Source organism: Scardinius erythrophthalmus (assembly GCF_964197995.2).
Source record: "Scardinius erythrophthalmus genome assembly, chromosome: 14".
NCBI lineage: Eukaryota > Metazoa > Chordata > Actinopteri > Cypriniformes > Leuciscidae > Scardinius > Scardinius erythrophthalmus.
The window spans coordinates 23,801,248-23,819,523 of record NC_138234.1 but is presented as its reverse complement, the minus strand read 5'-3'; the positions used below and the strand labels follow the sequence as shown (position 1 = coordinate 23,819,523).

General features: G+C 42.8%; 1 protein-coding gene across 5 annotated transcripts; it reads left to right on the top strand.

Moving 5' to 3' along the window:
* Window positions 1-922: 922 nt before the first annotated feature.
* Window positions 923-15,071, top strand: zbtb7a (zinc finger and BTB domain containing 7a). Of its 5 annotated transcripts, none has more exons than XM_081383865.1 (5): window positions 923-1,067; window positions 6,502-6,572; window positions 8,756-9,292; window positions 9,377-10,230; window positions 12,357-15,071. In XM_081383865.1, exons 3-5 carry the CDS (start codon window positions 8,834-8,836, stop codon window positions 12,802-12,804), a joined length of 1,761 nt encoding a protein of 586 aa, XP_081239991.1. In that variant the 5' UTR covers window positions 923-1,067; window positions 6,502-6,572; window positions 8,756-8,833; the 3' UTR covers window positions 12,805-15,071. The 5 variants fall into 5 exon arrangements, with proteins under 5 accessions (XP_081239991.1, XP_081239990.1, XP_081239994.1 ...); XM_081383866.1 differs by lacking the exon at window positions 923-1,067 and adding an exon at window positions 5,947-6,100; XM_081383864.1 differs by lacking the exon at window positions 6,502-6,572 and having other exon boundaries at window positions 934-1,067.
* The last annotated feature ends 3,205 nt before the right edge of the window (window positions 15,072-18,276 follow it).

The window sequence follows — 18,276 nt, the reverse complement described above, 5'->3', positions numbered from 1 at the left end:
TGCCCTCTATGGCTGGTGTGTGTTAGTTCATCATGCTCGTCTCCTACTTAATACTCCAGCATTTAAGCAACTCGGTGTCATACACAATTACACTCTTCTGCGTCCACTCCCTGTTTTACGGGAGAGTCCTCAATTGTACAGTCACTCTCAGAGAGGTCATATACTACTCCTCCTGTTTTTGAGTAACTCAGTCCAGCAGCAGGTAAACCAGCGAACGAGTCTCTAAGTGGTGGAGGATAATCCATGTCTGTCCCGCTGGTCGACTGCACTTATCGCTTCTCTCAGCATGATTTTGGTAAGTATGGAATCGCTGCGCGCGTTTAGGTGTTTGATTACTTTTTTTAAATTACTGTTCAAATTGAAAAGTTCGGTTGTTAAATATAATGGGGGAAGAGGTATCAAAAAGGTGTAGCAGAGAAGTGTCACTTCTATCTGACGACCCTTTGAGAGTAGGTACACTGTGAGCTGTATTAGTTTGAAACAGTGGAGGGTGTGTGTATATGTGTTGCGGGGGGGAACTGCTGGCAGACCCTGAGTGTCCTGGAATGTGCCATGGCTTGTTCTGGGGTGGGACGCTATGACCTCAGGCAACGGGATGGGTGGGTGCGACTGCATTCACACACACAGGGGAGAAAAAAGGACGGTTAACTCTCATTATTTTGGCGCGCACACTCATCCAAAGTACATGTGCAACACCCCAGCAAACAACTTTGTACAAATACAGGCCGGTTTTACCAGTGACATCCTTGTGAACTCTACCGGTGTGTTAATGTCATGTGTGATGGTGGCCACTATGGCATGATAACAGCCTTTTACTGTATTCCCCAGAGAGTAGCAGAGGAGAGCAGCATGGGGGAATGCTGTTTCTTTAAGAGAGAGGGAGAGCGAGAGAGAGAGAAAGGGAGGGACCTTTTTGCCCTCCAGAAACCAGGAAGGGAATTGAGTTGATCTGCTGGTGCTTGGTTAGCGCATACAGAGCTTTAAACGGCAGGGACAGCTAAGAGAGAGAGAGCTCCACAGAGGAGGGAAGAGCTAACCCATAACAAGCACCGCCACGGCCATCACAGGTGAGCTCGTTTCCCCCTGCTTGTCCCCCGTGTCGTCTGCCCAGGGCCTATCGACCGAAGGGAGCAAGGCTGAGGAGGAAGGAATGAGGGAGGGGGACTGAGAGGAGAGAGAGTATGTGTGTGTGTGGGGGGTAGGAGGGGGCTCCTGTGCCAGTGAGGAATTATTTATCCTCTTTCTTTGGTCTTCAAAATAACTGCTTTAGTACACCTTCAGTTCACTGGCGTTGCTTTAATAAACTTTTTTTCTATTCTCACAGTTGTTAACTTTTTTTGTTGTTGTTTGAGGCAGCACTTAAGGGGTGTGTTTGTCGGAGGTTAGACGAGCAGAGAAGGTTGTAGGAAGGAACCAAAAATAATTCCATAGGACAAGGTACGGTGTTACGCACTAGGGTCCAATTTTTTATCCTCCTTGTCATTCATTCCGAAACAAATTTTGATAACTTGTGCATACACCTTTTGGATTTTATCTTTCAGCCTTGAATTCGGTTTTCACTGGTTATAGCTGTGATAGAATATTTTAGGTTTAAAAAAGTCTCCACTGGGTCAAGAATGCAAAATATTTTGGATGGTGTAGTGTGACAATATCAGTTTATTGTGTTGAAGTTCCACTGAATTGTGTCTGGATCCCTTTGTCTTTTTTCATACGTACAGAGCTTGGCACTGCTTGTTGGCTGGTCTGTACTTTTAATACCTGGCATCCTGCTAGCAACACACGGTAGTGTATAATTCAGCTCTGAATGCTTACGTTGAAGCAAGCTCTGAGATGTGGGGGTGGCAAGAGCAGACTGTTTGGGAATTGTAGTTCATAGCACTGGCCTAGAAGCAGGTGAAGTCATACTTAAGGACTGTGCTTCCCAGAGTGCCTTGCCTTTGGCCATACAGGAAAGGGAACAGCCAGTAGCCTATCCTAGTGGGGAGGTGTGGTGATTGAGAAGCAGGCAAGCCAATCACAGAGGGGGAAGTGAAGCTAGAGCAGTGGGCTGAAAATAGAGTGGGGGAGTTAGTAGGTGTCTGACTGTGTGGGATCAGGCAAGGGCTTGCCTATGTAACTAGGGCCACTCGGAAGTTTCCTGTCTGCAGTTTCTCCAGAGCAGAGCCCTGCCCAGGCACAGAGGCAGGCAGGCAGGCAGAGGGAGACGGAGCTGACCCACAGGGAAACAATTCCTGCCGGCCGGTAAGAGCTCCAAATGCACTCTCACTCTCTCTGGTGTCTGAGACGGGAAAGGCAAGCTAGAAGAGAAATAATGGAATCTTAAAAGTGGAAAGAGAAGGGACTTGGCTTGATTAAGTTCAGAGCGCTTGACCCACTTGCAGATGGCATAGAGATGAAAAACGGAGGCCTTCTGTGTTAAGGTATGACTTGGTAAGCTTCTGTGCCGCGAGTTTCACTTTCCAAGTGCTTTCTGACTGAACTGTCTTTGTTTTGATTCTTATCTTTTTATCTGACGGTTACAAATTGTAATTTAATATAGAAAATATTTTCTAGCAGATGCAAATTGGTTTTATTTACATTTTGGTCACCAATGGTTGATGACTGTGGGTTTGACAATGGCATCTCTGGTGGATTGTGAAACTATTTTAAATAAACTTAAATTCACATCAAAGACATTCTGCTCAATGAGATCTCTAAGAACCTTGGAAAGTTTTTCCTCTCCTCTTGGCAGATCCCTTGTAGGCTTCTCTGCTCCCTTTTTCTTATTATAACTGTGGTATAATGCACATCAACATCTACTCCCTTGGTAAGGGTCTTTAGCAGGGTCTCATGACTTGTCCATTCAGTAGACTGCATGTTTATCCTGGACTCAAAGGCGTTGCAGGAAGCTGCAGTCTCTTTCGCTCTCTCTTTTTTTATTCAAAGATGTATGCAGATCATTTCCATCCCATACTTGCTCAACTTGTTTTCACTAGTGCGGGTACAGGGAGGACACAAGGGGTATTTTTATTCACAGATGACGCCCAGTGCCTGAATAATGCACAGACAAGGCTCCTTGTCTCACAGGGGTGAGGCCGTTCTTTATTGTCTTTTGCTTGTTTAAGAGGCAAAGAGATTCTAACCCACCATAATCCAGTTAGCACTGCATATAGTTAAATTACCTGACAGGGTCGTTTCAGGTCAGCATTTATGACAGGTAAGGCATGTGTAAACTTCATGCTACCCACATCAAGCAGTATTTTCTTTTTTGATTTAACTTAATGTGTTGCTGTGTTCATTTCAGTATGTCTTTTAATATATGTGGAAGTTCAGTTTTTTTTTTTAGTAACTGACTAAATATTAGTTTTGTTTTACTTTTGTGTGCATTTAAAGTTTCAATTGCTAGACTCTCATCAAATATTACGATTTTATGCACTTGCTTGTATGAAACATTTGACTAGCTTTTGAATGCTTATGAAATACAAATTTTATTTGCACAATCCTCTAGAAAAGTTAAGTAAAATCGTGGTCTGTTGTGAGGACATAAAGCATCTGTTTCTGTGTCCTTGAGCAGTGCAGGACTGAGGGCTGAAAGGCGGTAGAAGTTACCAGCAACTACTGTTTGACCTAAAAGTATAGTTCATGCTGAAGTAATCCTTCAGCATTTTGAAGACACTTTGAATTGGCTTTCTGGATAAGGTTTAGTTTTATTACGTTTGGGGGACAGTGTACATTTGTGAAGGATTTTTGAAGTGATCGAATTAAAGACTGATGCTGGGAGATGGGCTGATGCAAGCTAGCATTACTATCGGTAATCAGAGAGCTCATCTCATTATTCTCTCATTGCGCTCTTTAAAGGGCCTTCTTCCACTTGTCCTTATCTGCTGAGAGTCTGTCGACACAATGAGTGAGGCCTTCTTCTTGGTTTTCTTGACAGTAAAGTGGAATCCAATTGCTGTAAGTTTATGCTCTCGCCCCCATTCTCTATTGTGGAGCTCGACCTCCAGCAGATGGAGGAGTCCTTGACATACTTACCTTAGTGGTATTGTTCAGAGATATGCTGTGATGTAGAGCTGAAAAAGAAATCCTGGGTGGGTTGTCATTTCTTTTTGCCTTCTCAGCAGAGGCAGAAGAGGGAAGTGGAAGCTGTGGTAGACTGGTGGTGGAGAGTGCAGTGCAGTGTCTGGGAGAGCTGGTCATCTGATAACAGAGCGGGTTCTGTTACACCATCACCAGAGTCACGCAGGAAGTCTTCTTCCGCCCAACCGGCCAGGCTGCCGCAGCAGCAGAGAGCTTGAGACACGAGCTACGGCCTCAGCGCAAGGGCACTGGAAGGGCTGGAGTAGTGCTGCCGCCATTAGTCAATTTAGTTTCTCTTTCACGTGTTGGTTTGCATGCTCTTTCCTTGTTTCCTGGCTCGGCCACAGATTGTCCAAAAGACTCAGAAGTTGTGGGCAGCTCAGAGACAGATGCAGGGAGTTAGGCCTGGAAAAGTTTGGTCAAACTGAGGGGGCGTCGTGGCATTTTCACACATGGGCTTGATCTTCTAACAAAGCTGCTGCTGGTCTAGAAAGATCGTAGGCACGTTGTTGCATTCAAAGTTGGGTCTCTTGCCATATCTGCTCTACCTTTTGCTGTGTGCTCTCATTCTATTTGATATACATCTACAACTAAGACCTTTAATTTCACACTATAAAAAGAACATAGTTTGCCCGTACCAAAACTTTTATTGATCTCATGATTGGTTTTGAAAAGAGGGAGGTAATTTTGTGTTTGGTTTCTAGCGACTTAAAGCGAAGTAAAATCGAGAGTTGCGCTAGCTCAAGTTTGTGTGCACGTGCTCCAAGCAGTCTCACCAGTACCTTTTGGGGGGGCATTGTGCATACAAGTGTGGATTTTTGGCAGCCTTCTGACATATCTCCAGTGAAACGACCCAGCACTACAGCACTAGTTTTATCAGTTGTTCGCCCACTTCCTCCTTGCTCTTTTTGCGACCAATCATGCTTCCCTAACCAACGCTGGCAGGAGTGACTCATTTGCAGGGCCTTGCTCAAAATCCTGTTCTTCTTGGAACAAGTCAGCCCCTCTCCATACTGTTTACGATTATCCGGTAATATCCTCTCTGCCTTGACCTTGAACCCTGTCAACCTAGTCTAGTGACTCCCCTTCCCTCCCTTAAGAGGCAGGAGGAGCTAATCTCACACACACACCCATATGCTTCCACATACATACTGAGTATACATTCATGTTGCAGGGATGCCCTGTGTACATAACTCAATGTTTGTCATTAATCCTCTCAAGTGATCCTTTCTCAGGATTTCCAAGCTCTCATGAAATGGCTATATTGATGAAGAGAGAAAATTAATAGAAAGAGATTGAAGTGTTAATGTGAAACCCTACTGCTTGTTTTGGTTCATGCCATAAGTCAATGTGTTTTCCTGGAATGCGTGGCATGTGCTTGCCTAAGATGTTTCATTCTGAGGTGTCAGTTTTCGGTTCATATAATGAGCAAGTAGATTTGCCGTTTGCTGTCCTTCGCTGGATTAGCTTTGTATTACAGTTAGTTGAGGAGAGCAGCAGCTGCATTCTAAGAACTTAATCACCAAACAAATTAAATGACTCAATTTGATTGACGGTAGTTACCTGGTTCTTGTAAAAAGATTTTACTGTGTTAGTGGTGTTATTTCCAACTGGTTATATGATGCTGAACTATTTCTGCTCAACAGTTATACTGGAGTTTGATACAAAAAGTGAAACTATGATATACTTTTCATACCTATCTAAAGGTAACTAAGAATTTCTAATCTGGTTTTGTTTACACTTGCCCAGTATAAAAATGATGCAGATCTCGTTAAGACAGTTTGACAGTCTCTGAAATCTATTTTCGAAAGCAGCTCTTCACATTGGCTGGGAGGGGTTGTCAGGGGAGGGTGGGGGCTGAGGTGGGATGAGTATTCGCAGTAACTTGTGGTTTGACTTGCAAAGTAGTTGAGGCCTGTGCGTGCGGCCGGCAGAAGAGGTCTGGAAATGAGACGTTGGGGCCGTTGCATGGCCTCTGTCACCCATATCCATGAATAAGTGATGAAGAATGTTGGGAGCCCTGAGAAGGTGTCAGGATCAGGTTTGTTTGCACTGTTTCCTCTTTCTTTCAGCTTTGCCCTGGGTTTATTCAGGGACAGGGATGCTGCTCAACTAGTTTATTGTATCACCCACAAGCTGAAGTACAGAGAGATGACTTTTGAGTCTCCCTTCTAAGAGCTGCCTTTAGCAGAACAGCTCTTGCCATATTTCTCTGAAATTCATGTTTTTTCTGATTTGAAGGGTTTTTCCAGGTATGGCACAGGTTCCTTGTGAATTGGGTTAAATTTGTCTGATTTGAAATAGTTTATTTTAGTGTTTAAGGAGACCAGAATTGAAACATTCTATCACTTACTCACCTCAAAATGTTCTAAACCTGTAGGATTTTTTTCTGTGGGACACAATACCTTAAACACAGACTTTTTTTTTCTCTCGTCTTTACAGTGACTGTCAATCAGATCCAAAACAACATCACACCCTATGAAATTCATGGTGTGGGAAAAAACAGTTGAAAGGTTAGTAAGGAATGACATAAGGTGTGAGTAAATGATGATGAATTTAAATTTTTGGCTGAACTATCCCTTTTAGATAAGCACTATTTTTAAATTGACAATTTACCTCAATTCATGTGGAACCTGTGCCATACTTGGAAAAACTTATTGTCAAACCCAACCTCAAGCCTGTCCTCTACCTTGACTTATTCAAATGATCTGCAATAAAACAATGAGATAGATTGCACCTGTTAGTCAAGTGGGTAGGAGTTGTATCAAACCTTCCCCTACAGATGCCCATCATTTTGCTAAAAAGTAAAGGGAGAGACAGTGAGAAAATTGCTTAAACCATTGGCTTATGGGCATTACCATCAAACTTTAACAAGTCAAGACATGGTCCAGTGGGGGACTATTATTGGAATGGCTTCACTGAAGTGTGCTATATAGAAATGTGTAGTGCATATGTGCCCTAGATTATGCCAATTTCATCATATTCTGACACTGAACTTCTTTACTGTTTGTGCTAGAGTCAGATGGCGTGTAAAACCGGTGCACATAAGGTGAGCCTGAATGTCACCCACATTAATAACGCAAGTAAGACAAGTAGTGGGGGTTGGATTTGCTGCTGAGTTTTACCTTCCCACTACCTCTACTGCTACACCAATAGTGACCTGACTTAGTGCCAGATCTCTAGGTGTGGAGGAAGGCAGTTTTGTGAGAGAGAGAGCAAGCAGCCAGGTTGAGCAGGTCTTGCATACATACCAAGGGGCTTGATCTGAAGGAATGTCATTTGAATGCATTGCTCTTATTGGGTATAATCCTCAGTGGCCTCACCCCCTGCTGGGTCACTTTGGCAGATGGAGGGGCGGGGGGTAGTTAGGCTGTTTGGCTTTCACGTGTGAGCGTGTGTTTTCCAATGGACAAATCAAGGAAGGTTGCCTTTCATAGCCCCCCTCCCTCTACCCTCGCCTGTACTGCGGTCGATCATTTTAATCTCCCCCACACGTGATCAAGGGGACAGGCCTTTCCTGAAACTTGGCACACAGTGCAGGGTGGGGTAACCGGCTCAGACCGGATTGACAACCTCCCTATTTAATACTGTTCCCTTGCAGCCCTGCGTGTGTCCTCCTACTCTTCCTCCTCTAGTGGGTTTTTTTCCACTCAAGCCTTTAGCCGGCAAACCCCTGCCCCCTCCCCCTTCCCCAGAAGCCAACTGACACGCAATTCAGTGCACATGGTGCCCAGGTCTATAGTATGTGCCATGCACTCCCCCAGCAAAGCGGCATGGTACAGATTCTCTTTTCCCTCTGCCATTATGACAGCAGGCTTGCCACCCTCTAACATGCTGCTACATTTGAATTCAGTTAACACCCTGAACTGATTGCTGTAAACTAGAAGGCTCTTTAGAATTCATTTCAAGACATGGTAAATTCTTAACTGCCACAAGTTGAAGTCAAACAGTAGCTTATTGACAACATCATAAGAGATGTTGTACATAACCGGTAGATCATTTGATGCTTATAAAGACTACTTTTAAGCTAATTTTTTGCACCATAATTACACAGCATATAAGTAAGGTTAGGCAAAAAATAGGTATGTATGTATATATATACATATATACATACATACATACATACATACATACATACATACATTTGCAAAACCGATACCTTCTCATTTAAAAAAACTGCACCAATTATCCATGGACTTTTAAAAGAAGTCTTTCAACCGGCACATTGTATATTTAGAGTCATGGTTTGTTGACAGAATATCCTTCTATATTTTGAAGTTTCCATTTGTGGTTCGGATATTCTTGACCAGTGGTCTTTTGTATAGTAGCAACCATTTGGCCACTATCTATTAGCCTCTCTGCTTCATTTGCATACAAGCCTTGGAAATCCAACCCTGGATGGTAATAGAGCGCAGAGAGAAGGAACAGCATAAATATGGTCCAAACACAGTGTTAGTGTCTTAAGCTGCAGCATGAGTTGTTCAGCTTCAACTTCTAAAACTATTTTATTGTCAGTAATCTTTTCAGGTCATTGGTGAAAATGATTTGGAGTGTTTGAAAATACTTTTAAAATGTTTTCCCCACTCTGTTGTAGTTTTATGTAAAATACTTTGTCTTAATTTAATAATAATAACAATTGTTTTAATATCTGCCAGTCACTTTATGATTAACTGTTACTGTTCCTCAACATTCACAGACAGGCAGACGGACAGACGGCAGGACGGACGGACGGGTGGCGGCTGCGATTGGCGGCTCGGCGGCAGGCTGGTGGAAAATGTCGTCGGGAGCAGGTGGGCGGGGAAGACGTGAGGGGAGGGCCTGTGGGGGTGCAGGCGAGATAGAGGAAGGACCAGTGGGCATCCCCTTCCCTGAGCACAGTGCTGACCTGCTGGGCAGTCTCAACCGGCAACGGCTAAGTGGGCTGCTGTGTGATGTACTGCTAGTTGCCCAAGAGAGAGAATTCCCTGCCCACCGCTCCGTGTTGGCCTCCTGCAGTACCTACTTCCATAAGCTTTTCACCTCTGGCCTGGCTGCTGACCGCCAGAAAGTCTATGCGCTGGACTTTGTGCGGCCTGAGGCGCTGGCCGCCCTCTTGGACTTTGCATACACAGCCACACTCACAGTCAGCCGCAACAGTGTGGTTGACATCCTAAGCGCTGCCCGTGTGCTGGAGATCTCACCCGTCCAAGATGTCTGCACACACCTGCTGGACACCAAAGTGCTCTCCCCGCCGGTGGGTGACCTGTGTTTTTTTTTACAACTCGACTGATTAATGTTTTGGAGCAGTATGATGATGTAGTTCCATTTCTTTTTGCAGGCGGGCAGTGAGCAAGATGAAGAAGAGGAAGAAGAGGAGCGAGGAAAGAATGGAAAAGAGCTGGGCATCCGGTTGCGTGCCCGTGAGTACTTGGAGTTCTTCCAGAGGGGGGCGCATTGGGGTAGCAGCTGCAGCACGCCAGAGCTCAGGGACCTTCCCGCACACCTGCACTTTAGCCAACGCAATGGCGCTGACAGCAATGGCACGCCCATCGGCCTTGCTGACTACTACTCCCCGCTGGCCCAGGCCCTATCACAGCCGCCTCGTGACCCTGAAGATGATAACGTGGATGAGGAGTGCCAGGATGGAGCTTCAGCTCTGGCTCGAGGGAAAGGTGCAGAGGCCCTGATACCCTTTTATGCTCCCACTCAGAATGGACATTACTACCTCCGTCAGGCAGAGCTTAAATCAGAGAGGGAGGTGGAGGTGACAGGTGAGCGGGAGCACGAACAAGGCCCTGCTAGTGCTTTGCTACAACAGATGATGGACTCCTTGGAGCAGAAAAGGGAACAGGCCACGACAGGTGGTGGGGGTGAGGAGGATGGGCCTGAGGGTGAAGAGCAAGATGTGGAATTTTACTTGAAGTACTTTAATAGTGCACCGCACGAGGAGGCCACCACTCCCTCCATGTCTCCAAGTCTGCTACCACTGTGGTCAGTGAGGGGCAACGGAGGTGGAAACCAAGCGACTGGAGGGGGTAACAGCGGTGAAAGGAAGATGCGCTCTAAAGCCTTCCAGAAGTGCCCCATCTGTTCCAAGGTCATCCAAGGTGCAGGCAAGCTTCCACGCCACATTCGTACACACACAGGAGAAAAGCCCTATGAATGCACCATCTGCAAAGTGCGATTTACCAGGTTTGACATTTTTGCTATTTTTGTCAGTTTGTTTTTTTATCTTATGGAAAATTGAGCTTGGTTTGTATTTTTTCATACACTTTAGCATATTGTGTGCTATCAAATTTAAATGGTAAGGTATTCAGTACACTAACACAGTCAGCCATAAAGTTGTGTTTTATGTTGACAGAAAGGTTGCATGACAAAGTCCTGGAATTTTAACAAGGGGGTCCAATAAAAGTGGGTTGTGGTAGCACAACCTGGTCTACTGTTATCAGGGATGAGGCCGTTATAAAACTCTCCATGCCGATATTGAAAGGGATTACAGCACGATCTATCTACGCCAGTGAGTCAGCTGAACTTGTGACCCTGGGTGTTATGTTGATTATTGCCCCTGGCATATACAGCCCCTCTTTCAGACAAACGGCTGATGAAAAATATAGTGTGCTACAAGACTGAATCTCATTTGGAAAGCTGCTAGCATGGCTTACCCTGCACTTAAGGGCATCACCTCTTCCATGAAACCATCACCTTAATGAATTAATCAGAAGACACGCATTGGAAATAGACACTGCACCAAAAATAACCAGTACCTTATTTGTGTAGGGATGGATCTAAGTTTGCCACCTAAATACTCCACCTATTGGGAAGGGGTACTGTAATCTTAATCCCGTTTTATCAGGGTTAAGAGTGCACTTCACTCACACTGCAATAAATCAATCCTAACTTCTAAATAATTCATCTGTCTGTGACCCACTCTGTTGCACTGTGCGTATGTGTGTGAACGTGTTTCCTCACAAGCATGTATGTATATATTACCCACATTATGGAGAATGTAAATGAAAAGTGAAGGAAAGGTGAGAAATTATGAGTGAGAGAATCTCCAGATGCATTAAAACGTCTAAATACACAAGCAGGCATCAGTGTGTGCACATGTCTGTGTTTACATACTCAGGTGTGTGTCTGTCCATGGAAGAGCGTGAGCGCGTTTTGTGTTCGGTAAGCCTCCAATGTTCTGGACGGGTCAACTACCCTAGTTTGTTTAGCTGTACTCTGCCCTGGTCACAAGCTTAGGGGAAGGGACAGAGAGGGGTAAGCTGAGAGCAGAGTCTTACAACAGAAGGCTTTGTATTTGACACCACACTATAGCTTCCTTATTGGTGCAAAACAATATACTTTGACAGTATGTTGTCTATTGTTGAAAAGAACCTACTCTTTAGTCATTGGGACCAGTTTGCTTCGGGTGGGGTGTCAACTCAGAAATGCTTAAAAGATGAAAAAGTTTTGCTTGGATTAATATTTTAAAAATATAAAACTTCCCAACAATAATATATTTTATATAGTTTTTATTGTGCTTTTACACTTGAGGAAAGACATTAAAGGTTAAACCACATTCTTCCAAACCTGTTTCTCAACCCAGCACACCTTTTCAGTCTAACATTGTTTTTTTTCCCATAAACTAAAAGCGTTCCTCAGCGGAACTCAGCCTTTGAAGATTTCAGATTTTGCTTGTAAAACAAGCAATTGTGCTCTTTAACACATTCACCATTTTGAAATGGCTCTTTTGGGAAACTCAGGGCCCACTATGACTCTGATCTGAACATTGAGCCCTTCAGTGCCTCATTGGCCTAAAAAGAAATTATGGCGATAAAGCTGTGAGCTTTATGGCTCTTTTCCTCATATGACCTTGGGTGCCTTCAGCACAAAAGAATGATAAATAAACTTGACTTTACTCTTGAGAGTGAAGATAAAGAGGTCAGACTCTTTTTGAGGATATATGTTGTCTTTGATATTGCAAACAAACAGATTTATATATTTACCTCCTTAGATGTTTGCTTTTATGTAGTTTGTAATATATGTGTGCCTATTTGACTTTTCTAATGATCTATGTGGCTAACCTTACCGGTGTGTCTTGTCATCAAGTTGTAGTTAGTGACTCACCCACAGTATCATCAATGGTTTTTCTGGGACATCAAGTCATGTGGGAGTGGGCATTTTAAGGACATTAAAGTCATTAAAGCGTATTGTATATTACAATTTTTTTTTCTAACCTTAAATTGCTGTTGAGTCTGTCATTGTTAATTTGCTTAATACACACAAACCCATGGGTAGTGGCTCATTTGAAGTTTTTGTATGGTCTTTTCCAGGCAGGACAAGCTAAAGGTTCACATGCGCAAGCATACAGGAGAGAAGCCTTACCTGTGTACTCAGTGTGGCGCCGCCTTTGCCCACAACTACGACCTGAAGAATCACATGCGTGTGCATACAGGCTTGCGCCCCTACCAGTGCTCCAGCTGTTTTAAAACCTTTGTGCGCTCAGACCACCTCCACCGTCACCTCAAGAAGGACGGCTGCAACGGCATCCCTTCCCGTCGAGGCCGCAAGCCACGCATACGAGATTCTGAGCTCCTAGATGGTCCTTTGGAACTTCAAGGCCCAGACGCAGACATCGATAGAGGTCGACGGCATCCGGACAGGGGCACAGAAACATCAGTCATGGAGGAAAATCACGGTAGTCACACGCACAGCCCGGTTGCCGATGGGGAAGGTAGTGAAGATTTGACCTCGGGACAAAGGGACTCTGCGACTACGTGAATCCGTCTTTGTCAGAGAGGGCTTTACTCAAAAATGAGAGGAAGAATGAAAAAAAATTAAGAAACTTTAAACTACATGGTCCTCTAAAAAAACAAAAAACAAATCAGGGTGTCACAAATCTAATCTTCTGGTTTCTTTTTCCTCCTTTTTTTTTTAGCTTCTGCATTCCGCATAGAGACTTAACCACCAAGTTACTGGTCTATTGGAAGAGCAAAGAGCACTTCAAATCACTCACCCATGCTGTCACCATCTTTCTGGGTCTTTCTGTTGGTGTTTTTGTAACATAATGGCATAGCCATGTGAGTACGAGAAAAAGCTACTATGCAGTTTAAACAAGTTCCTCATCTCTGGGTTGCATCAACAGGGCCTTGTCTTAAAAAGTAAGGTGTCAAACACCGGGCTGACTGCTGCTTCAACAGGTTAGCTATGAATGGTCTAAGATGTGATCAAGGCAACCAATAGATCTCTTTTTCTAATGCAATGAGCAACATGTACATACACTATAAAAAAATTATATTGTCTCAGATTGCAATATATGCAATATTCTGATGCAGCACCTTTTTTCTAAATGTTCCAGAAAAAATCGGACAGGGGTTTGATTTAAAGTGTTACTTTCTCTATAAAAGATGTTTTTTTTTAATAGGTTATCTTTTCATGGTTTAACAGGTTACCTTTTTGAGTTGAATACACATGGGGAGATCTCATTAATTTGTTTCTGGCAGGGAGAGGGTAAGACAAGGGATGAGGTCCTGTGTTTCTAAAGCACTATCTTCATCTGATCGCCACTGGGCACAATCATGTTAAGTCTTACCTCTCACAGGCCTGCTTTTCCTTTTTGGCTGTCTTATTTGCATTATATTCTTTCTTATTTTTGGGATTGTCTTAATATTTTGTCATTTGATTTCTTTTTGACCTTTGAGTTGACTATTTTGGGTACTTGACACTTTACATTTGTATACGTGTGTGTATATATTAGGTTGTAATCTTATGAGACCCTTTACAAGAGGGACATTGCAGATAGATAGGGTTACATCTTTCTTAAGCTTCACTCCAGGTTTCTCACTGCGTTAAGTTTGCAGGGGGGAATATGCTGTTTGATGTTGTAGAGCATTATAATTGAGAAACCCATTTTTTTCCTAAGCTGCACTTAATGGAACCCAGAAGTTTCTGCCCAAAGTATGAATTGTGATAAATGTGCTTCATTTTGAGTCTTTCTGCAGGAGAGTGAAACTGTACGCAAACGATTGAGTGAGGGCACCACTGTTATGCAAATGGCTAGTGGACAACTTAAGCAGGGAATCTTTTATGTTTGTTTGTTTCAGCGACAGAAGGAGAGATAAAGAGTCGAGCACCTTTTTTATGCACTTGCACAGCTTTACTAAAGATATCCAACAGAGATAAAGAAATACCTATTTAATGAGGCAGTTTGGGTTAGGGAGATACAAAGTGCTTATTCAATTTCTTTGCCCAAGGGACCACAGAAAAAAAATGAAACAACCTGAGTGATAAGGTGAGCAATAAATTAATGTCCAAGTCCAAATAAGCACACAACTGTAGCCGAGTAAGAGGGAGGGTCCCGTTTTTATTATTTGAAACGTGAACATTATCAATTAATGCAATGTATATAGTTTATAATTTGAGCAATTAAGACTTTTTCACAATGCAAGTGATTGGCCGAAGTTTTGAAAGAAAGTGTCCTAAAACTGAGACTTTATTTTAAAGTAATATGTGCTTGCTGGCGTTGGTGAGATCGGGTGCAGCACCGTCCTATGGCCACATCAGAGCAGGATGACTCATTGAGAGGGGCCTAGAGCGTCAGCAGGCACTTTGTGGGCACGTTGAGACGGGCTCCCCCCAAAACCCAGCAGAGTGGGTTATTTGGTTGAGTTAGGCCTCTCGTTTAAATAAGGCATGTATGAGGACACGACTTGACTAAGGCGAAGCCTTTTATAGATGAAGTGGCAGATTTGAAAGAAACTTTCCAGGAGCATGCATCCTAAAAGCAGTTTGTGATCCTTGCTATATCTTTCAAGTGGATCTCATTGTATACAATGCCTGTGGTCACAGCCATGGATGCACAGTTTTGTTCTGGTGTGAATTAGAGGATATAATTTTGTGGCATCATTCCTTCTGCAGTGCTGTACCATGTTTATCTGCCTTTTGCACCTTAATAAGAAAGAAGCAAGATTTGAATGCACTTTGTTACTGAGAAGGGCACTTTTTAGTCAAAAGAAACGGGTACTTTCAAACAAAGGAGCAAATGTGCTAAAAATAAAAAGGCCCATCCAAGTGGGGATACTTGGCTTTTAAAAAAAAATTATACTAGTAATTATTACTATTTTGGCTTGTACGTATGTGTTGCTTATAAGTCTTGACACCAAGCTGCCAAAAAAGTGCACAGTCACTCAAGAGAAAGGACAGGGTGATTTCGTGTTGAAATTGATTGATATGACGTTAACAGAAAAGAGTAACAGGATAATAAAGGATATATGTATATATATCAAGGACATGAGTATATATGATGATTAATTGCACTTGAAGTTAATTAAAAAGTTCTCTATTTTGTCTTAATACAGAGGAGTGTAAAGATGTGGCAGCATCTGCAGGGATTTATGACGATGATCTATAACTACATACTCCATTTAAACCGTTTAGTTTCTGTCAATGCATTGCAATATGCTACATTACGCTGGTCAAGTGTCGTGTTCACTTCAAATTTGTTGTTGAAGGCCACACCCTAAGCATCACACTACTGTAAGTTACGAAGTACGTTTTTGTGTGACTGGCCGCCATGGCAGAATTAATCCTTCTGGAAATTCCAGTGTGTGAGCTTGTTTTCACACCCCAAAACACCCAGTTAATAATACATCACATGCCTGTAAGGGTTTGTGTGGTAACACATTGATCTAGACCATCTCTTATCAACTGTTTCACTCATTGCTTGTGATCCTCCAATATGAAGTTCACAGTAGCATTTAGATTTGTTTTCGGGATTTTTTTTGTACCTATGCCACCACCCAAATCTATCCTCCCTCGTTGCAGAAGTTGGAGTGGAATTGTTGTGGAAAAGGCCTACTTGAGTTCCCTTTCTGTCTATTTTTTTCTGTGATTATTGAGTGTGAGAATTTAAAACTTGCTATGCTTCTTTTTTTTTTATTGTTAAAATGTGTTGCGGCTTGTTTGTATTTCTAGCGAGGATATTGTTAGTTGTGTTTGTGGGGTTTAGGGTTAAATGGATGGTTAGGTAGGTGGGTGGGTGGGGAGGGGAAGGGAGGTACAAAGCCTGATAGCACTGGAAATGGTGCTTTAGCTGAGAAAGAGTTTTTGCACTAAAAGTCACTCATGTCCTTGTCCTTGGAGGAGGAGGACCGGGGAACCGGCAAAAGGCAAGGCCTTTGAGTTTCTGAGAATACAGAGTCTGTTTAATCTCCACTTCCCTATGCTTGCATCTGCAATTAACTCTTTGTAAACCAAAGTAGGGAAAGACTAGGATGACAATTCTTAAGACGATTCTTAGCCATTTTAAAGAGGTGAATCTTACATAAACATGTGTAAACAAAACCATTTCCTAGATGACTGTAGGTCAAGAGTCCAAAGCAACTCCAACAGAAATAAGCAGCTTGAGGAAAGACACAGTATTCATGGAATGGCTTATTTCTAATGGTTAACAGGATCAAACCCTAAGCATCTGTGTCTACGTAGCAGTTTGGTGGAGTTATTAGAGGTCTTTGTGAGTTCACACAGACTCATTGGCTTGATCTGGAGGGGGGCGTAAGCCTTGTTCAGAGGGTCCTAAAGGAGTCAGGGGCAGTGTATTGAATCTTGACAAGTGGAGAAGGATTGCAGAGAGAATGTGCCTTAACTTAAAAGAAGATTGGGAGGATTCTTCAAAAGATGGTTTCCATTCCAGCTTCCTAAACGATTCTTGAATACTTGTCGGTTTTATTGTGGACATTTCTAAGAACCAAAAGGTTGTTTGTCCAGAGATTGTCTAATACACCTCAACTTGTAAATACAACTAGTTAAAATTGTCTCCTGGGAAAAAGTTGATTGCAGTGAGGAGATTGTCATCTTTACTTCCATTTAGCGCTGTTTATTGCTTCTCCCCCAATCGTGACTCCACTGACAGACACTACAGTGAGAAACTGTAAAAAAAAAAAAAACACCACACATTTCCATGACTTTAGAAGCACCATGTAATATCCAAATTTTTTATCTATTTTGTGTCTTTATCGGTTTAATTTATTGGACAGGATGTCAAAAAAGCATTAAAAGATTACAATGACAGTGATAACCGTAATAATCATGGAGGATAATCTTATTACAATTTTAGATGTTCTGGCTGGGTCAAAGCACAACTAGCTGAGGATGACATAATGTATGGCTTGATTTGCACAGTTGTTCTCACCTGATCCACTGCTGTCTGATGCCCAGAGGAGAGGTCGCGTTGCACAAGGAGCGGCTCATGGGCGGTGGGTACTAGTTTGCACAGATTGGGGAGGGTGGGTAGCATTTTTGTGCAGGTCAGGCATGGGAACTGTGTCTTATAAGGGGGCTTTGGAGAGCCTTGTCAGGTATTGCTGTGCCATTCTGTGTACCTAAGGAATTTATAGCCATCTACGTCTTTGACTGCCTCAGCTGGTTATGTTTTACTGATCAAGGAGATGTTCTGGAGAGCAGATGTCAGAGGTTGTGGTGGGAGGTGGGGGTTCTGGGATTATGGGCCATTGTCTATGCTTCTCAGGTTAAATAAATACAGCAGTCCATTTTGTTCGGTTTAAGCTCAAATTTTGCCTTCTGTGTAATCAAAGCTTTATCGTACTGAAAGTACACCAACCGAATATATATTATGAGTTTTGAAGATGATATCGAAAAGCCAACTACCCATGTGACCACAACACCCTCATTTTTGTTTTGCCTAATAACTGTACGTTCTTTTCTAGTGTAGAAAAACAATGGCAAAAAGTCAGAATTTTTTTTTTTTTTTTGCACACGTCCTAATATTCTAGAACGGTGTATTGTCTCTGAATAAGGCCAAGACAGCAGGGAATTTTGGGATGGAGACATCAAATCTGAGGTCTTCAACAAGTCAAGGATGCATTCCATAAGTTTCTCTTAATAGTTGTTCGAACGAACAGATGCAGGTAAATGGAAAAGAGGTGGATCTTAAGTCTTAAATGACTTTCTTAAAAGTTTGTTTCTCTGTTCCTCTACCCAGAATGTGCAGGGAAAAGGAGCGTGTTGGGCTTCACAAAGCCATCAAGATGATAGCAGTTCTGTGATTGTAACAAAAAAGCACTTTGCAAAAGGCCATCCAGAATATTGTGTGCTGTCTCCTTTGATTATTACTGTTGTTGTTATTGTTATTTTTTCCATCTTGTTGATGCGTTTTTTTTTTATCTCATTGTGGATGTAATGATTTATTTAAATGCAAAAACTACATGAAAAGAAAAGAAACTTGAATATGCAATA

What these genes read in the sequence shown, in the direction of transcription:
- zbtb7a (XM_081383865.1), top strand. Translation starts at nt 8,834, where the DNA reads ATGTCGTCGGGAGCAGGTGGGCGGGGAAGACGTGAGGGGAGGGCCTGT. An exon ending in CCAAAGTGCTCTCCCCGCCG is followed by an intron (nt 9,293 to 9,376) that starts GTGGGTGACCTG and finishes TTCTTTTTGCAG; the next exon opens with GCGGGCAGTGAGCAAGATGA. An exon ending in TGCAAAGTGCGATTTACCAG is followed by an intron (nt 10,231 to 12,356) that starts GTTTGACATTTT and finishes GGTCTTTTCCAG; the next exon opens with GCAGGACAAGCTAAAGGTTC.